This window comes from Neolamprologus brichardi, chromosome 18 (assembly GCF_056152115.1).
Source record: "Neolamprologus brichardi isolate AB-2024 chromosome 18, ASM5615211v1, whole genome shotgun sequence".
Lineage (NCBI taxonomy): Eukaryota > Metazoa > Chordata > Actinopteri > Cichliformes > Cichlidae > Neolamprologus > Neolamprologus brichardi.
Window position 1 is genome coordinate 22,589,620 of NC_142121.1, and position 26,725 is coordinate 22,616,344.

Sequence of the window (26,725 nt, forward strand, 5' to 3'; positions counted from 1 at the left end):
TCAGATGATGAGGTCATCTAGTGTAATACATCACAGTCATAATCTAGTTAGCGGCATTTTCACTTCGTATGACTTAAAATACTGTGTGATAATGTGATGTTTTATGGGGCTGCTGACTGTTATGGAGAACATTTAACAAGGCCCAAAATAAAAATGCACCAGAATAGAAAACAGTCGTAAATTAGTCCCAATACTCATGCAACAGTATTTAAAAGTAGATACAATTATGTGGTCGTTTCAAAACAGGCAGCTTTTGGCCCTAAACTAATGGGGGGCGATGTCTTTATGCTTTACAGCAGTGGTTGAAAAATGCCACCTCCTGGTGGCAGTTTAAGGTATAACACTCACTTCCAATTCTATCATTTACATTCTTGGAGTCAAATGATGGAAGGGGGCGGGGGGAGGCACATAAAGTTGTAAAGGAACAATTCCAGGCAGAGAAATCATAACAATTAAAAGCTTTAAATTTGGATTTATCGCTCAAATTAGACCTATTGGCACCAAATGTCAGTTCAGATCTTGTGTTATTTGCATACCTCATCCTTTTCCCCCTATTTCCTCTCCTTAAGAATGACTTCTTGACAACTACCACTGAGACCATTTCTGATCAGGGTTTGATAAACAGTAGATGGATCAACTGCAGGTTCCCGATGCATCTCTCAGGTCATCTGTCAGGTCTTTTTTTTGGAATTTTTCCTGCGTTCTAAGGACTTTCAGATACTGTTCATCTGCTGTAAGTAGTTCTTTTTAAGGCCTGTCTTCTCCTAAGCACACATTGCACTCCATGCTAAGAAATGCCCAGTTTTTAGCTAATACTTTTTTCTTTTTTTTTTTTTTTCTCTTTTGCCTGTCCCGTTTGGCTCTTTTGCCATCAGAATTATTGTCTAAAGGCGAAGAAAGATGCCCAACGGATTTTCTTTACCAAATTGACCATCCCAGCTTTGCCGTAATGGTCCATTTGATTCACCTTTTATTCTTTATTTTATTTTCACTTGCTGAATACGGGACAGACTTGACTGGGGGAAAGAAAAGGGAGAAAGAAAGAGGGAAAGAAAAACAGTTGAGAAGAGGGACGGGGGAAAAGGGCAAAAAACAGAATAAGCAAAAAAAAAAAAAAAAGAAAAAAATACATGTATCGATCACCTGGATCACCTGTTGAGAAAGAAAAAAGAAAACAAGCAGAAGAAAACGAGAGTAATACAATAAACAACATCACAATGATATATGGGAATATGACAGTAAATACTAAATATTAAACATTATTGTGCAGCACGTAAGATCGACAGCACAGTGTGCATTGAGGTAGGAGCCATGCATTGAGGTAGGAGCCATGCATTGAGGTAGGAGCCAATACAATGCTAATACTTCTTTGGGAATCAAGTTGTTGTTGCAAAAATACAATGTTATGCCTAAAATACCAAAAAAAAAACAAAAAAAAAAAAACCCCACCTCCAAGGCACTTTCTTTTTCTTATACAATAAAAGTGCCTTTATTCTTATTTCTTTATCTTGGTTATATTTCTTCAGCAAACGGGCCTTCATCTGGGTGAAAACACGGTCCATGAACACACTGAACCTCTGCTCCCTAAGGGGTCTTCGACATGTGGTGTTCCAGTAGTAGAAAACTTCCACTCAGGGTGAGAGTGGAAAATTCCACCAGTAAAACTTCAACAATAGGAGGAGTCCTCAGTAACCTGGCAGATGCAAGAGCTCAAATTCAATCCAAGTCAGACAAAAGAAAAGACAACACAGTGAAATCAACTAATGATAACATATATGCATCTTCAAAGGGAGAATTTTTAGTGGCCTGTATTTTACAAATCCAAAAAGGTTCATTTTGGTTAAGACTTCTTTGTATAGTACCTCTCCTTAATTCAAGCCACTTATAGTGTAGAAGGATTATTATTATGAAAGTCCATGTAGTACTTAGCCATGGGGTAAATAATGTTACCTGTGCATATGGCATATTCGTGTTCTGGTAACCAATACAACCATCTTTTTATTCTATCAATGTAAAAAATACTTTGCAGCTGGGACACTGGCCTATAGATTAAAAATGAGGTTTTAAAATTAAAATAGTTTATAGTAAACTCATTTTGTGAAGCAGAATCAACAAATGTCACACTTTGTACTACGTTTAAGCAGCAATTGCAATGAGCTTTAGATTAAATAGAACAATTCTTTGAGAATAAACTTATATTAATTCCATATGAAAGTGCCTTGACGTTTTTGGATATCTTAGTGTACATGTATTCCTTCCAAAGACCACCTAAAATGGGAGTGTTCTGAGTCCAGGAAGCCTTCCTTCTTAAAACAATTTGAAATATGTTAGGCCTTTCAAACTGTGTATTTGGCATTTTGTGTAGATTCAACTAAAGAAATGGGAACACATTATGTGTTTTTGTGACAGGCTGCTGGTAACAACCTTTTATTATATAGACACACAACACCGGCTCATCCCTTAAGTTAAGTGCCTTTCTTATGCTTGAGCGATTCAAAGGTCAGTGTAAGGTGGCTAAAATAGTAGAGTTCAAGGACTGCACTGTAAATTAGTGTAAAAGCAGCCAATGTCCAAAGAAAAAGTTTGAAAACCCTTCAGAAAGCTGAGAGAATTATTGCTCAAGATCACTTTAAAACATTACGAGAAAGTCTGGCTGCTTGTAAGCAATTTTTTTTCTTTTCAGATTAATGCACATGCTTAAGGTAATCGGACCTAATCTCTTAGTTGTGCTTTTGTTTCAATCTTACAGCAAATTATTTCAGATAAAATAAAAAAATTTTGTGGTGCAGTCATAGAATTTGCCAAGATGACTACTAATGACCTCCTCCTTTTTATTTATTCATTTAATTTATTATTTTACTTTACTGGGAAAGTCCTCACTGATCAACTATTTCTAAATATCCAAATCTCTCATGAGTTCATTTCAGAAACTGAAATGACATCCAGCACAACTTTCGAGAGATGTGAAGCTCGGTTCACTGGTGCCAGGTTTCCGTGAGGTGTACTCGATTTACTGGGTTTACTTTTAGATCAAGGAGATGACTAGTTAGATTACTGGTGCCTGTTTTAGGACACTGATCCTTGTCCCACTGTATCTGGTGATCTGTTTGCTTTGAGGTGCTGCCAAATGGTGTAGTGAGTTGACAACTCTTACTTGGTACTGCACTTGGTAACTCTCATATGAAACTGTATTCATTACCAACAATGTGTGTTTTTGTGTATAAACAGTCAGTGTATGTAGGCATGTTCTTTGACTGTGTATCTGTCTTTGTAACTTTATATTGTCTCCTGTTTCTGTACAAAGCAAGCATGTGTGTGAGCAACACCTAGGCAGTTTGCACACTCATGGGCCCTGGATTCATATCCAATATCACAAAGACATAAACTCTTGCCTTGTACAACAATCTGCTTTAGTTCGCATCCCTCAGGAGTCATGTAATCTGTTGCTGCCAGCCCACCTGCCACCCAATAACCCCAGAGTTTTCTGTCCCTTGTTCTGTCATTGGCTTAGAGGTACACAAGCTGGAGAACCAGGGCAATAAAAGGAAGGAAGAAAAACTGCACCGACCACTTGTTCTGAGGGACGGAGTGAAGAATCAAGTGTCATCAACAGGTAAGATGCCCTCTGTGCTATTTGTATGTGATGCACGATAAATGATTAGCGCTTCACCCGTTTTGCCTGAATTCTTCCATTAGATTATTGTGCCCTGCCGTCAATATGCCACCCCTTCGGGCTGTTGTGCTGACCACTCTCTGCATGGCCCTCATGGCCATGCTGGCAGCTGGTGCCAGAACCACACGCTGGCCCAAACCCCAGAGCACCAAGAAGCCACCTCGAGCTGGCGCCAGCGGTGATGGAGGTGGACGATTTGGACGAACCACGACAACGACCCCATCCCCTACAAGCAGCCTAAACACTGAAGAAACAACTGATATTATGATGGATGCATATTCCCTGCCCTCTACAGATAGCACGACATACTCCATTGACACATACCCCACTGAATTTCACACTGATGCCATAGTGCCCCCCGGGAACATCCTTTCAAACTTTACCCTTGACTACAACGAATGCTTCTTCAACTTCTGTGAGTGCTGTCCACCAGAAAAAGGTCCCGTAGGGCCTATGGGAGAAAGCGGGCCAACGGGGCCACCAGGCGAGAGGGGCATTCCGGGTGAGACGGATTTGAACTTTTTTTATTGTAAGGGAAATTACAGTTTAAGTCAACGATTTTATTCTTTTTACTCTCGTGTGTTGTCAGGGTTGGCAGGAGAGAAGGGAGAAACAGGGCCCAGAGGACCTCCAGGACCAGCAGGATTACCTGGAGCCAATGGACTCAATGGCGACATAGGTACAACGAGGCTTGACAGCAGGAGAGTTCTTGAATGTCTAAGGGTTTCTCTCTCTGTGTCACTCTCTTCTTTTGTGCAAAACGCTGTTTTGTATAAGTACTTTTTGGATGTCATTTTCTACGCTTTATTTATCAAAACTGCTGCAGGTGAAAAAGGTGATCCAGGACCTGCAGGTCTACCTGGTACCCCTGGTATGCCAGGAAAACCTGGAGAAAAGGGTGTGTAGTTTCCTGTAAGAACCTGGCTACACATGTGCAAAAGTCATGATTTATAGTTATTGTTTCTCAAAGTGCATTGAGGTACATAATAACATATTTTCATTCAAACCTTTCTTCCTAAATAAACATAAACCCTCCACACACAGGTGATCCAGGCCTCAAAGGAGAAAAAGGTGAACGTGGCTTCCCTGGTCTAAAAGGGGACCCAGGAGAAAGAGGAGAGCCTGGCCTGAATGGGACTAAAGGCATTCCTGGCCCAGAGGGGCTGATGGGTCCCCCAGGGATTCCTGGGTCAAAGGGTCAGAAAGGTGAACAAGGGCAGCCAAGTGAGTGTTTGCCAGGTGAGAAAGGAGAGAAAGGTGATAATGGACCCCCAGGTCTAAGAGGTGAGATGGGCCCCGCAGGACTGAATGGAGCTGACAGTGCACAGGGAGAACGGGGGGAGCCAGGGCCTGCAGGAGGGAAGGGTGATACTGGACCCAGAGGCCTCCCAGGTGGGAGGGGACCTGCAGGGTTGAGGGGAGAGAAGGGGCCTAAAGGTCCTCGTGGGCCTCGGGGTCCCAAAGGACCTCCAGGTCAGAGTGCCGTTCAGGTTCGATCTGCCTTCAGTGTAGGTTTGTTCCCCAGCCGCTCCTTCCCTCCGCCGGGCCTGCCTGTGAAGTTTGATAAGGTGTTTTACAATGGAGAAGGACACTGGGACCCGGGACTCAATAAGTTCAACGTCACATACCCCGGGGTCTACCTATTCAGCTATCACATCACTGTGCGCAACCGGCCTGTGCGTGCAGCCCTGGTGGTTAATGGAATGCGGAAGCTACGGACAAGAGACTCTCTGTATGGCCAAGACATCGATCAGGCATCTAATCTCGCGCTGTTGCAGCTGAACGAAGGTGACCAGGTGTGGCTGGAGACACTGAGAGACTGGAATGGAGTTTACTCCAGCAGTGAAGATGACAGCACGTTCTCTGGCTTCTTACTTTACCCAGACATAAAGACCAAACCTACTGAGCTGCCAAACCTGTGAATGCATCCTTGACTGAGCTCTGATTTGAGCCTCTCGCAGACTCTGCAACTTTCAGCCTTTTGCACTGCTCTGTCATTTTAATGTGATTCAGCTAAGCACTGCTGCTCAGTATCTGCTAGCTCCCATGCTAATCAAACCAAATGCTTTACTTGCCTTGCTGTACCTGGAGACGGGTGAGGCCCGATTAATCTTCTGTATGCAACATTTCAGCTCTTTGTAACACTGCATTAAAAATGACTCTGCTTGAAACTGATGACCCTTGGGTTGTATTTACACAGAAACAGCTTATACACTCATTTAAAAGCTATTTGCCATTGCAAAGAGAAGGGAAAAGCTCAACGCCAGTGAACCATTTGTATTACTTGGACATAATTTAAATAAATTACATATTGCATTTGTTTCCCACTAGAGGGCGCAAGGCATTCAATTTTTGGAAAGAAGCTCTGGAGATTAATATACAAAGACAGTAGGCTAGAAAAACATAATGGTCCCACAAATATTTCAGATAAAGATTGAAAGGGATACCTCTGACGTGATGTTATTGAAAAAACTGCACACTACGGCAACAATATACAACAAGGGGAAAAAGGCAAGTCTGGATGATTCACTGCAACACAGAAAGTAATATGATTTAAAAAAGACATTATATATATATGTATGTACACATATATAATTGATATTACACCCCCATAACGTCATACACCTTAGTCCTGAGCAGAGATGATAACCCTCTGCAGTAGATCAAGCTGCACCATAAATTATACTCTAATGCTCCCACACTGCACAATGAAAAATAGAATAGAATAGACTTTTACAAATACTATATCTCATTAGACGTTAAAGAGTCAGGACCTCTCACCAGATTATAGCCGATAATAACTCATTTACTTTTATACAGCAGCAATTCATTCTGAAGATAAATTACATTCAGTATATTCGGTATACACTCAGCCACACCGAGATGCTCTGAGACTTTTTATGTTGTGACGTGTTCGTTAAATGTAGGAGGCAGAGGAGCTGCATTAGCTGGTTTTAAATGCTTTTCTTTATGCAAGGTTGTAATTAGGCACAGTCACATATTTTTCTAAGCACATATGATACACATACAACGAAACGTATAAGCAAGATGAGGATTTAGATACTAATAATGTCACATATTGGTCACCAAACTTGTGCAACAATTTTCACAGAAATGTATCCTCAGAGTACCTGACTGAAGTGTGAATATGAATCTCAGAGTCATAATGATCAGTGTGTCTAAGTATCAACATTTCATTGGGAGTGAGACAAATAAATGAGATTTAAATCATTTTAATTTATAAAAACTATTAAATAAATATATTCTTCAGGGCTTTCTCCCACTTGGAGTCTTAAATAACAACAAAGCTTTAAAATTGGACATATACCTGAGAAGTGTATTTTCACTCTTCAATGCAGTTTAATAAAAAAAAAAGTACTTAGTGTGTGTATTCATTTACAAATCTGCGTAACACTTTGATTTACTCTGGAGAACATGTGTTGCCTGAGGGGGATTTATATTTCAGGTTGTACACTCAACCAAGACTGCTGCCTGTAGGAAGATAAACAGTTACTATAATCAAAAACACTGTATCATAGTAGACACAGAGGATTTCTATTTACACTGATGTCCGAATTTTAAGGCAGCATTTCTTTCTCTGGTGTCTTTCATGAAAAAATTTAGGAGGCAGGTAATGTTTTTCTTTTTCAGGTCTATCATCCACACTAAATTGAGTTAAATCATACTGCAATTTAAATACAACTGTAAATACAATTGTGAAAACTTTGAAAAGAATTATGTAGTATTTATGTAGCTCATCACCAGTGATTATTCAAATAACATTTAAATGCAAAAAACATTTAAATTGTTCAGACAAGGTTAGAATTTTCAACACCAAAACTTTCCCCGCTCTTTTTTAATTTTCTTTTAATTTCATCCTGATCAAACACCACCAGATTTGGTTAGCAATCAAGAAACATTAATGTTTGGACAAAATGAAGAACCTTAGAATTACTAAGAACTTTAGACCTAGTTTGGAAATCTCCTTATCCTTACCAGAGTGACATTTGAAGAACTCGAGTTAAACTGACATGTTTTTTTCTTTCTACCTAATTATAACAGTGAATTAAAGAGTAAATGACAGCTTTATAATAAGGAGACACTGATGCTGATGCTATCGAACTTGATAAAAATAGTCTCCAGTGCAACTCCATCAAATTGGATGTGACAGAAATGAAGTACAAACAATAGCTGCTTTCGTTTAAGTAATATTAGGCGTGCTCAGCAACAGCCTGTTCTCTGTACAGGAACCTCCAGACAGGAAGTGGTGAAGGTAGAAATATCTCTCAACTGGAAAATCTTTATTGATTGGAAGATTGACTGGAATATTATGAATTAATTTACTTTTATGAGGAATATTGAAGGGAAACCTGTTTAAGAGGAAAGCCCAGAATAACATCTCCATCTACTGGTGAAGGATGTATATTTCTGTCAAAGTTCCACCTTATTCATGCTGCTGTTCATGTTGATGGTGGTGTGTGTGCGTTTGTTAAATGTTATTTTGCTTGTTTGTTTATAGGCCTATCTGCGGATATGTGTGCATAAGTGTGTGTGTGTGTGTGTTTGCATTTATGTATTTTCCTACTACTCTGTGTGAAAATATAAATAACTACCTTGGCGGTGTGTGCAGTGTAATCTGCTCCCAACAGGCTGGATTCCCACTGTGAGAAAGACAGTATATTGTTCCTGCAGCACTACAGATAACAACTCATTAGCATACTGAATCATTTGGCAGCAAGAGCCACTCTGCCACCCATCTGCACTGAGCTGATAAACACACACACACACACACACACACCAGCTCTCTCTCACACACACACACACACACACAGATCCATGCAGTGGGCATACGCATACACACAACGCTGCTCTCACAAACACATCCACACACACCCGCAACAATCTTCCTCTCATTCGCTCTCTTTCAATCCCTGTACACTCCCTGTATCCCTCTCAGTTGTGAGTCTGTGTTTTTTTTTTGGAGAGTTAGGAACACTGGAGCAGGTAAATGTTTGGCAGGCACTAACCCAGAGAACCCCTCTGCGGAGTCCCAGCACAGCCAGAGCACAGCGCGGGAGAGGTCTCCAAACACCTGGATGTCTCTGATGCTCTCTGGAAGCAATTATAGCTTTCAGAAATGTCTAAGTGCTGATTCTGTTGTAGCAGTAGTGGCACAGTCCTCTGTGAAAACTTATGGGATATAGGGAAGAAGTCTTAAAAAAAGTGCTTAAGCTACACCTACAAAGCTAATTTTTTTTATTAATGAACACAGGCTGGAGAGCATAACTTCAGTAAGTAAAGAATTTATGGGCAGTAGAGTCTTGATCAGTGTGGCTGTTTCACAGTGTGTACAGACACAGCAGCAGACAAACGAATGCAGTGGAGGTTGTCAAAACCACTTTCACAATGGCAGGATATCCTGAAGGTCACCGAGCCATGTTAACCTCCACAGGAAGTTGTCACTTGGTGGGAGGAAGAGAGGATTTCAGCATTCATTGGAGGAGTTTCTCTGAGGAGGGCTGGGTTTAGCTATAAACCAAGCAGATATGGTGGGAAACAGCTGCGAGGAATGTCATTATAGGAATTAATCACTGAGGTTATGCAACTCTTAAATATGGTGGAAAATATGGAAAATATTTCACATAGTATGAGAAGGGCCACAAGACTACCGTATGAACTCAGCTGACTTGAAATGCACTGCAGTCGACCCACAGCATATTTGTATGAGATCAAATATACAAGACTTTTCCTCTGTTTGTTTTATTCATTTTTTTAATATAAAATTCATCAATTTAACATTGGATATATTTATAGATACAGCTATAATACAACAAATATGTCATTACCAAACGTACAATGTCCCTTTACTGCAATTCATAAAATACCATAGTTACCAAAGGTACCAATATAGGCTACTAGGTCCTGCTGAAAAAGCAACAACAGTGAGCAATACATAAGTGTCTTTGTCAGAAAACTGCTGGTGTTCTTATGATATTAACACTGTGTGGTGATGGTGTGCGTGTGTCTGTTTGCACGTGTGTGCGATCCAGATATTAGTCACGTTGCGGGGCCCTAAATCTGTTTATACACTCAGATTATTGGCATTTCCTTTCCTTAAGAGAACAAAAGGCACGTCTCCATTAAGTGCATCATTAACTTCTAAAATGAAGACAAGTTTCAAAGGAGAGTAAGGGTTAAGGTTGGAGAAGCTTCCCGGATGGCTGTCACGATCTGAGACCGCTTCAGTATACGACTGCTGTGCTTAGAAGAATTTGCAATATCATTCGTTTTGCAAGATGTTTAAATTTGACATGAGAATAATAGCAATGTCATAATAATTTATCTTTAATTCTGATAATTGTGTTTTTGTTTCCTTTTTCTTCAATGAATTGCACTCAAAATGCTAGCGGAGAGAATCTGTAACCACACCTGTACAAAAGTGTACAAAATAAGAACAATTACATAAAGCAGTATCGTATGCGAATCAACAGTAAGCTATCAGTGGTCAACACCAAGATGTGGTGACACAGCCCGTCTCTGGGAAATCAGTGTAAGTCATTTTCATATACTCTTAAGTCATGGATGTGCAACTTTGTGCATGTGTGTGTGCGCGTGTGTTTTAATGTGTCGTCTGTACATGTAAGTGTAGAATATGGCAATGAAGGGATTTATTTGTGTACCTTACTAAACTACAACTGATTTACAGTTAAAAAAAAAAAAAAACCCAAACAAACAAAACAAAACACTGCAACATTCATATAAAAAAGGACTGCATGAGTCATGTCGTGATTTCATTTGACCCACACTTTGTACACTGCATGTCTTGTACCTCCACAGCAATTTCAAATAGATATATTCATTCCAGGCAGTGTGATTGTTTTCTGCTGTCTGCTGACACATTTGGTGACATTTTCTCATCACCAAAGTGTAACAGAAGTCAATTGTACCACAATTGATGTACTTATACGTTCAGTCGCTTGCTTTACTTCTTTTTTCTTTCCCTTTTTTTTAAATTCATCTAATTTCTCCTCCTTCTTGTCATCCTGTCTCCTAAAAGACAATTTTGCTAGTAAACCCACTGACAAACACACTATGGTACATCTTAATCCACATGACTTGAATTTGAGTCACTATTATTACATTGTGCAGTGGAAATATATATGCTATTTACAATGCATACGAATCGCATGGGTACAATTAGGGTCCACTCGGTGTTTTTATGGCCTCAGAGTGAGGCAAATTTTCCTTTGTGTCTTTAAATTAAAACACCGAACTTGTCGAGGATAAATCTCCTGGTGTGCTTGTTACATTCGGCACCGTGCAAGCAAGGTGGATCAATTCCAGTGGCATCATATTGTAATTAATAGTGTCATCAGTGAAACATTGATCCTCTGAATAAGACGCTTGTCGTTTTAGTGACGATTGCCTGATTATTATTAGTTTTTGTTTCTTTGCTCTTTCTTTCATATATTGGGGTGTTTCTATTGTGTAAGGATATCCAGTCTTTGGCGCTTTCAAAGCACTGAAATCCGCAGGTCTGTCAAAGACATGAGACATGCAGAATTTACAAGTCTTAAATTCAACCAAACTGTTCAGCGTGGAGACGAGAACATGCTCGTCGTCCATTTTGGACAGCACTATCTCAATATGCGGAGCTTAATTCTCCTTTCTACACTGATGACTCAAAAATTACAGGGTCTGAGTGTGTCCGCCTCTTTTTTCTTTTTTTTAGTTCCTCCATTTCACTCTCAGGTGCTGTGTTGTTGTTTGTTGGCGTCAGCATCATCGGCGACTGGAGTTATCTAACGGGCGTCCATTGCGCCTCAGATCCCTAGTAGCTAGATGAAGTGGGGGTCCGCGAGATGTTGCTAGAGTCCTTGGAGCTGGAGGCGAGTCCTGGTCCTCCATGAAGCTTTCAGGACTGCCTTCAGCATCGCCATCAGGTAGGCTTCCGCAGCTGGAGCCTGGCGACATTGTCTCCAAAAGATCATCCCTGGCTAAGCCCACTACTGTGTCCTGGTGCGGTCCACCCTGAGGGCCCCCCTCGTGGGCGGCAACCCCAACCAACAGTCCTGTGTCCCCATCAGTTGTGCTGCCAACATTCCTCCCACCATCCTGATCCTCGAGGAGGTTGGAGAGGAAACTGATGTACTTCATAGCGAGCCGCAGTATCTCGTTTTTACTCAGCTTCTTGTCGGGAGGGTGGGTGGGAATGAGTTTACGAAGCTCTGCAAATGCCCCATTTACATTCTGCTGCCGCCAACGTTCACGACTGTTTGTGAAGATGCGACGTACAATCTTTGGCTGGCCAGCTAGCAGAATGGAAAGAAGGAGAAAAAGACAAGAAAAGGGGAGAGTAAGGAGACAAGGCACCAACACATTTGCAAAAAAAAACAATGAAATGCAGAGCTGTAGCAGAAAATATGGTTGTAAAACGATAAATCAACAGAAGCACAAAAGTAAGAGTGGGAGAAGAAGCAGCAGGAGATGCACAACATTTATTTGAGAGAAAGTACAGGATGAAAATAACAAACTTCAACAAATTCTAAAGCAGTAACTTTTAAAATTGTCCTCCGTATATGGCCACAGATTTTTTTTTTAGCTGATGGATCAGATGTGTGCCATATGTGATACAAGTGAAATGGTTGGTGTGGCATGCCAATCTCCTTAAAGGTTGTCAGGGAGCCTGTGTGCTCCCTATTTGACATTCTAAATATTTTTTATTTAGTTAGTCATAGTAAAATGCTTCACTGCAGGTAGTCACATCCTCTCACCCTTCAACAATGGTGTCTTCTAAGCTATTGTTGCCCTTGGAACACACCCAGTCTATCTTAATCCTTCAGCCCACTCTGCAGTAAAACCTTGGCATGGAGGCAGGAGCACCCCCATCCTCCACCCCTGTACATGGCAGTGAGTGGGCAGCAGTGGAAAGGATGTTTCAAATGAAATAAACCCCAAATCCGCCTGAAAAGGGTTTACTTTAATGGCATGCAGGTACATGTATTTGACATTCAGATTAGCATTTATTTAGCCCCGTGAATTATGATGCATTTATTCTTCATGGGTGAAGCCCTTTCTGAATTTTCCTTTGGCAAGGCATCTTCTGCGAGACTCAGATTAGGTACGGTATAGCTCCATGTCAGTGAATGAATGACAATGGTGATGGAGAAGGGACGTTTGGGGGGGGGGACTAAACTGGCAGAAGGAGGACACAGCAGAAGTGCATCTTACCATACTTATAAAGATCTAAAATGCGCCTACCCTCGTCGAGTTCAACCTCATAAGGCGCCGGGCGGCGCTTTACCCTGTTGCTGGGGTACATGCTGTACTGCTCCGACTCTCCTCCGAGACTATGTCAACAAAAAGGAGACAAAAGGTGCACAGGTACGTTAGGTCACATGAATTCCACTGAACACAGTTTCCTTCATTGCTTCTAAAAGATCTTAATGCTCTCCACTCATTGCAGCAGAACACACACACATACACAAACACACACACACACATTATCTGTCACATATGCACATGCTCAATAATGTAAACATAACGTAACCCCAGTAATACAATAAGCATCTTGTCCCCTATCCTTTTACAGAAAGGCATAATTGTGTCTAATAACCATCAAACTTTCTATGTGCATTCATGAAACTGTATGTTTTTTGTTTAGATTTCCCCCCCTTCCTTTAGCCTTTACCTGTTGATGGCGGCGAGAGGCTGTGCCAGGTTGTAGAGCATCGCCCGCGCTGGGACAGGGAACGCGTTTGGGCTCAGTTGGACCATTCGAGCGTCGTCTCGTTGCGGCGGCGGCAGCGGCAGCGGTGGAGGTCTGCGAAGTTCCGTGATCGGCACCAAATGGCTCTCAGTCCTCTGTTGCACCGCTTTTATAGCGTCCCTCCTGGAGAGCTCGATCACCGGCACTTCCCTTTTCAGGTCAAGGGCGTTGTGAGAGGCAGTTTCCTTGGCAACGCCGTTGATGATGATGCTGATGCTGGTCCCGTTGTTCGAGTTCTGCAGAGGAACGTCATCCGTCTCCTCAACCCCCTTGAAGCTCCCTCCCCTCTCCTCCTCCTCCTCCTCCTCCTCCTCTTCTTCCTCCTCCCCCTCCTCTCTCCTCGGCTCCCCGTCCTCCTTGCATCCGTTCTGTCTGGAGATGATGGCGGAGTCCTCCCGTTTATTAGGACCGGACCCTGCATCGGGACTTTCGGGACAAAGCTCCTGTTGCCGCTTTTCCATCATTTTTATGCCGTCACCACTCGCTAGAGTCCACTACGTCCTAAATGAGATTTCCCTCGATTAATCCATAGTTCAGAGCATCGTTTGTGGCAAAATGTCAGATATAACCACGCATTTGCTGTCCACGCAAGCCTAAAGAAAATTAACAATGAAACATCATCACCGAGCTATTATTCTGGCTCTTATCCTTATTCAAAGTACTGTTCTTAAACTGTAAATTATATGAATACTGTTCTTAAATATAGCTTAAATTAGCAAATTGAATTAGCAGTTAGATGACCCCCCACCCCCCCACCCCCGCCTCAGGTGACACATTATTTTATTCGACATTTTTCAAACTGAATAAGAAAAGGCCAAAGATTTTCCTGTGATATTGTTCCATGACAAAGAAATAACTCGGCACTCTATGACCATCACATTCAAACATCTAGCAGTTTTCCAGGATCAAACCATTATTTCTCAGACTATCCAAGGTGAGAGTGTTTTCAAGCTAAATAGAAACACGATGAATTCTTTTCAGGGCTCACTGGATTTTTTTTTGTTTGTTTGAAATTTCCACGGTTGATTATTTTGTCACCATTTAATTTACAGCTGCAGGTGTAACCCGTTATTGTATTTATTTTATTAGGAGTCTTGTCTGCTCCTGTTTGTTTTATTGTTATTATGAAGCTCTTATCAAACGCTTGCATGGCCTTCACTGGGCTACAGTTAAGGCGTTACGCCTATATCTTACAGGGACGTTAGATGTCCGCGTTAATTATAAGATCGGATATTAGAAGCATCATTTTCGCTACTGTTAAATGTAAAACTATCGTGGAGGAAAGCTGTGGATGCGAGGACTAAAAGCAAGGTTGATAATGACCACTATTCGTCGAAGTTAAAAAAAAATTAAGAAAAATAAAAATCCACCTTTCTGCTTTTCCTTTCTCCCCTTGCAAATGAAAAATAATAGTCCAAAAGATGCTCGAACGGGATCGTTTTCGCGCGCAAAGAATTCATAGCAGGTTGTCTAAAATATTTTTTTGTTTTATCGAGGGTAAGGCCATATTAGTGCTGGTGTTAACACCGAACATCAGGGGTTTCCCACAATGACCAGTTTCAGGTGTTTGAGACGTAACTCATTTGATAAATTTCCTGGAAATGTTTTTCCTTTTAAACGAACGGCAGACGGAGAATTAAAAAAAGAAAACGCAACATAATTTCTGGGAATTCTCCAGCAGGCCTCGCATCCGTTATTTCATGCCGTAGACTCCAACCATCCGATCGGACAATAGCAGAAAATATAGGCTAAAAATGTAGCTCATTACAGCAATAAAACCAAGACGAACGCGCTCAAATTACCGCGTACAGAGCGAAAAATGAGCTGGTTTAAATGAAGAGATGTGTTTTTGGGGGGACTTACCGTTCCAGCCGTGTTGTTGATGTTACTGTGTAAGTGGAGCCATTTTGTGAGTGGGTCATCCATGTCTGAGGTTTTTCTTTTTTTCTCTCTCTCTACCAGTTGTGGAGTAGTGTGTGTATGTGTGTGCGTGTGTATATGTGTGTATGCGTATGTGTGTAGCTGAGTTATTCCTCGCCGCATCCAGTGCGCTCCCTCAGTATGGGGAGCGGAACACAGGCCGCAATGTGGCCGAGTGAGATAAGCGCACGGCAGCGGCCTCTTCATTCCCGATAAGCCCCTAAACCCATTATTTATGAAATGATTCATTATTATTTGGCTGTCGTGGGCTATATAGTCTTGTGGAGGGCAAAGCATTTAAAAAAAAAAGCAAACAGGCACAGCGCAACGGCCTGTATCAACGTGAGGTGGTGTAGTGTAGCCTGAGCTACAGTTGAGGTGTTTTAATTTTAATTTTTTATTTTTTTACGCAATAAACAAAAGCTCAGGTTAAGCTTTTGACCTATTTATATTTTCAACAAAGGGTTTTTACGCTAAGCTCATTTATCCTGCAATAAGATAACTGATAATAACAGAGGGCCCTCTACCTTTTTTCTTTTTGTATGTTTTATATTATTTTATTTTTTTTGTTCAGTTTATTCTGCCCATTAATCCATATCCATTTCTGCGCCCCGAGGATGAATGCGCCACTGATACAATGGGCTGGTAAAAATGAGGTGGTCTAATCATTTTGACACTATTAATTGAATGTGACACTATTTCTTTATCGATAAACACGTTCATAATAAAATGTGCTTTGTGTGTGTGTGTGTGTGTGTGTGTGTGTGTGTGTGTGTGTGTGTGCCATTGGAAATGTTGGGGATGGGGCCGGCGGTTCCCCCGGGTCCGTGGGGAGTCGTGGCTCGGGGAGATAAAAGCGGATCGGCTTCTGGTCACATCAGATAAACGAGCAGAGCATCAACGGTGACGTGCTATCAGAGTACATTCAGTAGAGCATAAATGGTGGCAGGTACATCCTAATAACGGATTTTTAACACATTTCAAAACACTTTGCGAAAGTAGAAAATAAGCGCATTTAACCAAATGAGCAGGATGATTGAAGACTGCTGAAGCTGTAGATAGATAGATAGATAGATAGATAGATAGATAGATAGATAGATAGATAGATAGATAGATAGCGTTTCCATGGTGAATTAATGATTTAAAGATCGAACTCCACACTGAGTCACGACCCTATAGCAGGTCTGTTGAAGCAGAAGTCACGACCGTGATCCTACATCCTGTGCGTGATCCGTGCCTGAAACAATTCCCTTTCACGTGCTTATTTTCATAATCTTCCGCTGAAACGTCATTCTTCTGCGTAAAAATGCGCCAAACAGTCATTAATCGAGAAAGTAAATTAATGCACGTGACTGGAAACTTTAAATAAAACATATAATACGCCATAACAGAGTAAGCATTTCTAAGTGTGCGATTTAGTTGTGGAATGAATGTGAATGATTAATTAATTTGTTAAATTAAAGGATAAACATTTCGACAAAATAAATCTCTATATCATTTTATTTAGAAGCAAAACGGCACCCGGTTCATAAAAGAGTACTTGATACAACACAAGCAAAAGGAAGAGACCATACAGAGCCCCAGGGAAATATGATGTCCTGAAGAAAAAAAACAAACCCAAAATGAGATAATTTTTTTTCTTTCTTTACACACCAGTTCAAGGGTCTATTGATCAAGCATGTGCCACACCCCTACAGATAATCAATTATTTGACCAATAAATAAATAAATAAGCAACAGTACTTAAAAAATATATATCTGTATACAATTTCAAATAAGTGACAAAATACAATTCCAATCACTAACCATTTGAGATCTCATGCTCTGTGTGACATAAAGAGCGAAATGAATCACAAGAAAAATTCACGACAACTAAAAAAGAAGAAGAAAAGAAATCATTTTACAAATTGAAATTGTAAAATACATTAAATTTTTCTAACTTGCCTAATCTGTGTACGGTTGGATTTGTATGTAATGTGCTTTTGTTTCTATTGCAATCCTTTGTGATGTCACATAATTTAACGTTGATTTGCACTATGAGAAAAGAAGCCCTCACCCTGTTTTTCCACCTACGCATTTGCAAGTGTGCTGCACTGACTACAGCACGTCTACCATTTGTTGCAGTCAGTCCGCAGTGTTTGTAGCAGTCAGTTACTCTGCGTGTCTCCAGGAGAAGTGGCTGTGTGCCATGCCTGTCCTGTCAATCAGCGCTGATTGCGTCGGGCGGGCATGATTCGAAGGGAAGCAGTGCTTTCCCTGGTCATGAGGCGCGTCACCTGGTCTAAAGTGAGTCCGGCCACTGCTTCTCCATTCACCTGCAGAATTTCATCACCGATGCCAAGGAGGCCTACGTACGGGCCTTCTCCGCTGCCATCACCCACTTTTTCAACATATACACCTGCACAAAGGAGAAAAAAGAGAAGAAAAGAAAGATGAATAGAGAGAAATGAGTTAGAAGTAAATGTGTCCTTGGGTTAATAGAATTTCTACCCTATTTATTATTAGAAAAAATGAAATTGAAAATGTAAAAACATACCTGTGTCTGGTCGACCTTTGCCCCTTGAAATAACAAAACCATAAGGACCGTTTGGGGGTTTGATGAGCTCCAGGACAATACTCCCATCAGGGAAAGCCTGAGTGACCCGGCCCACCGGACGTGCGATTCTAGAGGGAAGTACATCTTCAACGCTCAAGGCCCTGTGAAGCTCAAGCTGAGGGCTGTCAGGGCTGAGGAAGCAGAAATTCATTATTTGAATAAGAGTGTGAGAATTTATAAAAGTCATCTTTATCACTCAGTTCTTCTGCTTGGTTTTGTTTGCCACAGACACCTACCTGAGTGCCAGGCCGTATGGTATTTGCACCTCCCCAAGTATGGTTGAACGCTCTGTTCTTCTCTCTAAACTCTGCACAGAGGAGGCTTTACGCAGCTGGGCCAGTGGCAGCACCTAGTGGCAAATGAATGGCACTGTAATAAACTGATTTTATTTCTTTTCACCAAACCAGCTTCCAGAACCATAATATTTTGCCTTTACTACACCTATAAAAATATGGTCTGCTTGGCAGCACACACACACATATACAAAAAAGGATTAATTCCACTAGTGTATTCCTGAAGCTGCAGAGAAGGCAGCAGACCTGCACAAAGTAGAAACTTTGGCTGGTCCACTGTTGAAATGAACTTTGTACAGGTATGTGAGGAAAATGACATTACTTTTTACCTTCTGCCTGTATGAGGTTAAATTTATTGTGGCCAATCATGATGTTAAGAACATGAGATAAAGGAGCGCAGCAGTCCCCAACAAAACAAAACATTTAGACCTCTTGCTCACCGTATTCAGCGTCTGCAGGGAGGGTGTCCTCTGTATGCGGATAGTGGGCTGCGGTCTCCGTGTTGGGCTTGGTGATGCTGAGCTCGCCCGGGGGGCAGTGGGTATACTGAGCTGTTCCATACTACTGGAGCGACCTCCTTTCACAAGCCTACCGACACTGTTCAGGCCAATGGAGGAAAAGAAGCGACGTAGGAAGAGCTTTGGTCGCCCATCCAGCTTTCTGTAAAAGGAAAATTGTGATTTTTTTTTTTTAAATTAGACCTTAGCACAGACTTTAAATATATTGATCTAGACACTGTTGCATCACAGTGTGAACTACACACACACTGAGAATTGTTATTATGGACTGAGATTATTTTTAAGAGCTGTGAAAACAATTTTATAATTGTCTTCCTTCTGTAAAAGATCGTAATGACTACAGCTATATACTGTATTACCAAAAGAGGGCAGGATTGCCCTGGTATTGAAAGAAGCTTTCTAACAACAAGAACAACAGCCTGTCTGCTGAACAGGGTTTTAATCTACTAACTGCTGCACAACAATGTTGGTGGGGGCAAGGGATTTATTGTCTAAGCTATGGCAAGAACATTGTTATCTTGGCTTACCTAGACCCATCACAGTTTTCCTCCCACAGGGCCTCAGCTTTCAGATGTTCAGCCCTCAATAGCTCTGCTCTGAGGTCCTCAGCCCGAGACATACCCAGGCCACGTATTGCACGGCACTCTGAACCAGAACCAGAATCCCCACTTAAGCCTACAAAAGGAAAAGAGTACATAATTAAATGTGAGTATTATCCTGATCTTTGCAGAAAGTAAACTTATAACTGCTCTTTTCCACACTACAACATTTATCTATTAGTGCACACAAGTAAAGTTTATAGGTAGCTACAGTTCACTTCAGAAGCACAACCAAAAAGGCTTCTTTATACTTCCACTTGTCTGCAGTTCAGACAGACATATTGTACTTTTTCATCAACATTTATTAAGTAGTCAGAGTAACATTTACTTTGTAGCTCATGCCTTTTTCATTTCCTTCTCATTACTTTATTAAGGCTTCATTATAAAGTTAAATATCCCTAAGAATAGAAATTACTCAGAGTTAGTTTCTTGCTTAGTTGCAACAATAGAACCATGACTACATTTAAAACATTAATGATAAATGAATAGTATGTGTAATCGTATAATGCTGCTTTTAAAAAAATTTATTATAACATACTAATAGCATTTATGTACATTACTGTTGCCACTCACCTGCACCATCTGGAGTGGCATCCCAGAGTTCAGAGGCTGGCAGGTCTGTGGCTAGCCTGGCCGGGGAGTACCTCAGAGTAGAGGGTCTGATGCAGGACACTGGGCTGCTACTAGCAGGCACCCCTGGGGTTAAAGATGCTGGAGACTCCCTCCTTGTGTCTGGAGAATCCAGCAGAGATTGAGCTCCACCCTCTCCTCCCTGATTTGAGGTCATCTGGAACTGAACCGTGGACTGACCAGCAGCAGAGCGATTTCTTGAGCTTGACTTGAGAGCTGACTTGATAGGCAATGCAGGGGTTGGTGACTCCCTTAGTCCACCAGATGCTTCAAGCAAACGTGGCTCCAGAGAAATGGGGCTACCAGGTGCAAATGAAACAGCTCTGCTCAGGTTGACTCTGTTACGTGGATTTGAGTTACGCCGCTGAGCCCACGACGGGCCATAAGGGCCATGACCAGACTCTAACCGACTTTCTCCTTTCCTGCTCCTTCTCCTAAGTTTCCCAAACCCTGATGACTTCCATCCTGTACTAATTTCTCTATTTTCCCCCAAAACATAAGCGCCAGCGAAGGTGACAGTAAGAGGAGCTTTAGGACGAGTGCTTGCCTCCGCTTTGTTTGGTGACACCCAGCGAGGAGACACTTTTCCTCTTGGGTCCTCAGGGTTACCAGGCTGCTGAGGCTCAGCGTGCTTTGAATCTGGTGGTGATGAAACTGGCTGAGGTTCCCTCACCACAGAACCACATGATTCACATTTCTTCACCAGCACTATTATCTCTTTAACCACTGTTGTAGTTTCACCAACAGCAGGCTCATCCTCTTGCTTCTGTATAGGAGGCATAGAAACACTTCTGTGGTTTCTGTTCCTCTCTGAACCGCTGCTGCTGGAATCTATATTGCTGTCTTTACTCTTGAACCTGGGCGTCCCGGGCCTGCCACGCTGTCTCACTCTGTCCAAATAGCGAGACTCTGCTTCTTTTTCTGATTCATCCTCAAAGCGTACACGGGTGGGTGAGCAACCGTACCTTCTGGTTCGACCTACTTGGTCGCTGGGTGAAGTGTCTCTCTGACTGGGGACAAGGAGGGGACCAGATGAGACTTGAGCTGGGAGCTCTTCTTTGGTTTGAACAGCTTTTTGTGCTGTTGTTGGACTGGGAGATTCAACTTGCTGTTTCCTCCTGTAAAAATGACAGAGGTTTGGGTATTGGCAACAAGTTTAAAGTGCCAGATACTTTGTCAACTTCTCCATTTTTATGTTATTAGTTTATCAAAGTCAAATGTGAAAAATGTAGGAAAGCTGAATCCGTCATCTTGGTATCAGATGGTAGCAAACATAAGACTCAATAACATGTGCACCACTGGGCACATAATATCAAAATATAAGGTGCTAAAATGACATTTACATAAACTGTAATAAGACATACGGTATGTGTTACAACTTTGTCTGTCTCAGGCACCAATGACCAGGTTAGTGAAGCAGTCAGGAATGTAGGGTATATTGCAAATTCTCCTAATCCTAATTTAAGTGGAAAACTTCCTGCTGATTTAAAGGGATTTCAGAAACAAAACTACACAAAGTACACACTATTACATAAAAAGAATAAAAGCAAACATTTTCAAAACATTGTCAGCTTTGCTTATGTAATTACAAAGCAAAAGTCAAGTTCTAAAGCTTTGACTTGTTTTCGGTTATGCAACATTAGCTTTGCAGGAAAGGGGCAAGTGCAAAAGAAGGATAGACAAAGCACAGAAGAAGTGTTGGGAGGGAGACGTAAGGATGGGAGCAAAGTGATAAACAAACATAAGAAGTGCATAAACAGGAAAAAAAGAAGAAGCAGACACGCTCAAAGTGGGACTTTCACAGTCTCTAACCTCAATCCCACAAGCTCACACAGGCCTTTTAAGTCAACTTACACGGTGGATCTTTGATCAGAATGGGAGCGTCTGGGGCGATCGCCTTTGATGTGATTGGAGCGAGCCTTGAGTCTTGCTCGCTCCAGAAGAAGCTTGGCCTGCTCGTGTCTTGGGCTTAGAGGTAGTTCATCGCTGATTACAAGAAGTGACCTGAGGAGCAATGGGAAGAGAGACAGAGAGTGGAAATTAGTACAGAAAGGAATTATTATGGTGACAAAAACAGCAGGGGAATGGATAGAGTTTAACTCGCTAATGAGACAATCTGCCTGCATCTGTCTGAGAATGCTGAATATTTGATAAAGTGTTCAAATTTTCAAAGCTTATTCTGTGCTGACACATATCCAGAGACATCATATTTCCCCAAAGATTGACTTAACATGGAGCCCAGCAAGCTGCGTCTTCCTAAGCTGTGTTATGTAATATCAGATAGAAAGACTGGGGCGTGGCTCTAGTGGTCAGCAGCAAAGGGGAATGTCATCCATCCATTTATCCATTCATCCATCCATCTTTGTGGCCAGCAGCTAAGCTGCTCTGCATTGTGCTTCATCGTCTGTACTTCTCTTTATCCCCTGGCCCAGTGATAAAGATAGCATGATACACCAGCCACGTGGATTATCTTTGTAATGGACTAAGTGTGATTCATTCTCTCCTGTGTGACAAGATGAGAACATATTGTCTTTCACTAGATTACAGTTTGTTGTGTCACCGCAGTATTCAAACACCAGAAAAAAGAAATCAACAAAGTTGGAGCCTGTCTTTAAATATCATATGCAGCTCTTTATTCTACAGTTTATAACCATGTTCAAAATAACAACCTTCATTAAAAGGATGGCTTACAAAATAGTGCAACTGGTGAAAAAAGATAACAGTGTGCCAGGTCGACAAGTGACGAGCGAGTATCAAACATAACACATATTTGATACTCGCTCAGTATCGCCAGTGCACTGCTTCTGACAATACTCGACATCATCTCTTCCCTGTGATTAAACCCGATTATCAAAGTGTTTGTTTGGATTGTGCACCACGCATAGTTGCCTCATTGGGTAGATTTTCTCAAGTGCAGCTGTAAAAGTGAAATTTATGAGGAGAGGATATAAATAGTCCACAGAGATTATCTGTCACTACCCTTGCCAGGAACTACATTGCTCACCTTAAATAGGGTTCAAGTTCCTGGGCCAGAATGGCTGAGTCTGAGGAGTCCAAAACAGGATGGGCACCTGCAACTGGTATAAAAAAGGAAAAAGATATGAGCATATATAAAAGTGCAGTCAAAATTTCTCACAGATAAAAGAAGGATTTCTTGTCTTTGTCTCTTCCTTCACCCAGACATAATGTGCTACAGCGCATTAAATTATTGTTTAATGTTCCATTTTTTTAGGACTTGCCTTGCGGCAAACACAACTGCAGAGAGAGCAGTCAGCCATGACGTGACCAACAAGGACATTTGGGTATCAAAGAAATTGGGACTTGCTATGATCAAAAGGATTTTCATAAACCTTATAACATTAGGTTCAGATTACACTCAGTGGCAGTCTCGGAGGTCATCCCTAACTCATCTTTAATCTCGGACAAAAACCCCCCCAAAACAAAACAAAACACAGACGCACACACACACACACACACACACATACACAGATTATGTAACTGCTGAAGGATAAAAGCAGATTTCCCAGAGACAAGAGGGCAAAATCATCTCATCATCACGGACTTGCACCTGCATCTCTCGTACTGGGCATTGAAACTGAGATCTGTGCAATACCACATGATCATTGCATGGGAAAAAGTATCATCTGTCATCCTACAGACATACAAAGACATCCATTAGCGCGCAGGGATAAAACAGACAGGGACACTTCCCCCACTGCTCTATTAATAGTAACACCCGTATGCACATCTGCACATCTGCACATCTGACATCTGTTCAGCACTGGGAACCAGCCAGGTTACATTCTGTGTTTCAATACAACATTGTAGGTAGGCAGACTATGGATGAATGGGGCACTTTAAATGGCTGCAACAGATGGAAATCATTCTAAGCAGACAATGTGCATAAATTATTGACAATTTTCCAGCTTTAGAAGGTTGTTAGGGGAAAAAAATCAAATGCAAAATTTAACATTTTCTGTCCTCATCCAAAATGCTAACATGCCACAGGAGCTGATCCAGCTCATAACATTTGACTACACTTCATGAGGAAGCTAAAGTAATAGAGAAAAAAATATGACTAAGTCACAGCCTTTTAGGCACGCTACTAAAATGCTATTATTGTATAGCATAATAATACTGCAAAAGTAAAGTTATGTATTTCATGCCATGGCCAGGAGTTTCAAAACACTCTACAGCTTATTTATCAGTAAAGCATTACTAAAGCCCTTCTCAAATAGCTCCATGCATTACTTTTTCGCTTTCTCTATTATTGTCCTTAATAGACCTACCATTATAATCCACTCTGTACGTTGTTTCTTCATAATAGCCAGTGATTTCTCCTTCTTGCAGTTCTCTAACTTCCCTGTAGTGTTGTTGTCTTTCCCTTAACTTTGCATAGGCCCTCTCCTTCACCCTCAGTTTATCATCAGCGCAAAGGATTCCACTTTGTGAAGACATGCTCTCTGAGCTGTCTGAACTGCACAGTCCTTTATTGGGATCAGTCACATCTGTCTCCCTTTGCTCATACTTGTCCAGGTACCACTCCACACTATCAGAGTTTTGGATTTCAGAAGACACATCATAGTCATTCGCCAGACCTCCCACATCATTCTTGTTGCCTGCTTCAGCCAGTTTAGGCTTCCTCTGAGGCTCTGCTAGTGCCTCTGTCCGAGTGTAGTCCTTTAGTGGTAATGTGGGGGGTGTATTGTGAGGGTCAACCCCATTGAGAACCAACGTTTCTGGGCGTGCTACTCTCCAGAAGCCCTTTGGAGGGGCCCAGTGTCTTGCTGAAGGAGAAGAAGTGGAGGAAGTAAAGGACGATGCTGTGGAAGCAGAGATGTTGGAGGAGAGCACAGGTGGTGGTGGACGAGGAGGAGGGGAAGGGGATGGGCCATCCTTGCTAGTGCTTGGGTTGTCAGACTGAAGACTCTCCAGACTGGTGCCCTCTCCAAGCCCACAAGGCTGACCCGTTGGATGACTGACCTGTCCATCATTGTTTTCTGACTGCTCCTCTTCCACTTCCTCCCCCTGCTGTACAACTTGTGCTTCAGCAGGAGGACTGTGAATCTCCAGCCTGACTTGTACCTCTACCTCCTCCTCTTCATCACTGCTGCTTAAGTCCTTTGCACCACCTGATCGCCAGGAGGGAGCAGGCAGAAACAGCTGGCCTTTGGGTCTCTGTCTAAGGTGGACTTCAGATGAAATGTGTCCCGCTGGGTTGCTCACCAACACCTCCGTGTCAAATCTTCCTCTGTCTTTCTCCCTGTCTCTTCCCCTTGTTCTTCTCTGCGTGATTGTCTTCACCTTGGTCTGCAGGGCGTGGACAGCTGAACTTTGAGCAGGGGGAGGAAGAGAAGCATTCAAAGTGGTGGTGGGTGCTGGGAAAACAGGCTCAGGAACAGGACCCGTAATGAGTCCCCAGTTTATGGGAAGCCCAGTGGGCAAAGGGGAACCAGATTTTGATTGGATATTATCAGCGGCTTTCTCTTCCTCCATTGGCTAGTCATGCACAAGAAATTCCAAAGAGATTCTGAAAATAAAGAACAAGAAAGATAAAAACCTTTTCTATTCAGCGTATTCTGCATCTCTGTTACCAGATACTTTTTTCCTGTGTGCCGGGTAAGGAGATATGTAATGTGGACTCTGTCACGTTGCCTTATCCAGTGATTACTTTGCAGGGCAAAGGATAATCCTTTGGAATCAGAATAAGCAACTGCTGCCTGCAATTGAGACCCTACAGGGAATAAGCAGTATTATATGTTTATGTTTGGTTGTATATATCAGAAATAATCAACCATGTTTTTACCTGTTTGCCATTCATTTATAGAAAAACTGGAGGAAAAATCAGCTAAAGTATTTAAAATTCATTATTTACCCACAAGAAATACGCACAACAGCAGTTTTCTACAGGCTACTGTTGGTAATTATGTAAACCGGCTCCATAAAAGCAAGTTTAACTCATTATTATCATTAACAAAGTTCATTATCATTAACATTAAGAGACAGGTTGGTTTCGCTATTAGAAGGCTAACAAACATTTTTTAATGTACCTGCACTTTTGCTGAAGACGGCGTATTTTGACATGCAATCCCAGCGTCGATGGTCACGAGAAAGTTGCCATAAATTCTGGGGCAACCGCACAAATTAAAGTTGCCCTCCATAATAAAAAGCTGCGCCAAGCGTGCAGTTATTGCAGCGCGCATCCTCGCGTCACCAACAGGGGAGACGAGCGACGTCCCCGTGGATGGAATAACAATGATAATAACAAGATTTCCAAATGTTTCTCCAGATTTTGAGGTTATGTTTTCACTCTCCCTCTTTCTCTGTCGCTCTACGTAGCTCCGAGCGGTGTCAGGCGAGTCAGCGGTCTCTCCATCGTGCCTGGTCTGATAATCCCCTCAGAAATCAGTGGGATTAAACAAAAATGGAATAAATAAAAAAAATGCCTGCTTTAATTTCGCTCTTGCCTCATCAGTGGAGCTCGAGTGGAGCTCTGTGTTGCGCAAGTGCACACACACCGATTCCCTCCCCGCTGTAAAAATAAATAAATAAATAAATAAATAAATAAGAATAAACCAATGAAAAAGAGAAAACATTTCTAGTAAAATGGCTTGGTGACCTCTCGCCCAAATGAGATATCCCAGATACTTTTCACTCTTTATTTCTCTGATGCTCTAATGCTCTGATTGCAAGGAAGTGGGGTAGGCTCTGCTACGTTTTAGGGAGCA

The 26,725-nt window shown here is 41.8% G+C and overlaps 3 protein-coding genes across 6 annotated transcripts; 1 reads left to right on the plus strand and 2 right to left on the minus strand.

The window, feature by feature from the left end:
- Positions 1-3,718: 3,718 nt before the first annotated feature.
- Positions 3,719-5,595, plus strand: otol1a (otolin 1a). Of its 2 annotated transcripts, XM_006786542.3 has the most exons (4): positions 3,719-4,175; positions 4,263-4,352; positions 4,500-4,571; positions 4,718-5,595. In XM_006786542.3, exons 1-4 carry the CDS (start codon positions 3,719-3,721, stop codon positions 5,593-5,595), a joined length of 1,497 nt encoding a protein of 498 aa, XP_006786605.1. The 2 variants fall into 2 exon arrangements, with proteins under 2 accessions (XP_006786605.1, XP_087688110.1); XM_087831984.1 differs by having other exon boundaries at positions 3,719-4,571.
- Positions 5,596-9,427: 3,832 nt separating this feature from the next.
- On the minus strand, positions 9,428-15,429 carry tal1 (T-cell acute lymphocytic leukemia 1). Of its 3 annotated transcripts, none has more exons than XM_087831986.1 (4): positions 15,306-15,429; positions 13,365-13,943; positions 12,905-13,023; positions 9,428-11,985 (listed from the first exon to the last, which is right to left on the minus strand). In XM_087831986.1, exons 2-4 carry the CDS (start codon positions 13,904-13,906, stop codon positions 11,456-11,458), a joined length of 1,191 nt encoding a protein of 396 aa, XP_087688112.1. In that variant the 5' UTR covers positions 13,907-13,943; positions 15,306-15,429; the 3' UTR covers positions 9,428-11,455. The 3 variants fall into 3 exon arrangements, with proteins under 3 accessions (XP_087688112.1, XP_035761867.1, XP_087688111.1); XM_035905974.2 differs by having other exon boundaries at positions 12,935-13,023; positions 13,365-14,035; XM_087831985.1 differs by having other exon boundaries at positions 13,365-14,035.
- Positions 15,430-16,844: 1,415 nt separating this feature from the next.
- si:ch211-13f8.1 (uncharacterized) lies at positions 16,845-26,436 on the minus strand. Its single transcript, XM_006786540.3, has 10 exons — positions 26,048-26,436; positions 24,287-25,527; positions 23,002-23,074; positions 21,852-22,001; positions 19,941-21,115; positions 19,296-19,443; positions 18,691-18,910; positions 18,194-18,306; positions 17,898-18,088; positions 16,845-17,759 (listed from the first exon to the last, which is right to left on the minus strand). The coding sequence occupies exons 2-10, from the start codon at positions 25,491-25,493 to the stop codon at positions 17,566-17,568; spliced, it is 3,471 nt and encodes a 1,156-aa protein (XP_006786603.2). The 5' UTR covers positions 25,494-25,527; positions 26,048-26,436; the 3' UTR covers positions 16,845-17,565.
- Positions 26,437-26,725: the final 289 nt, after the last annotated feature.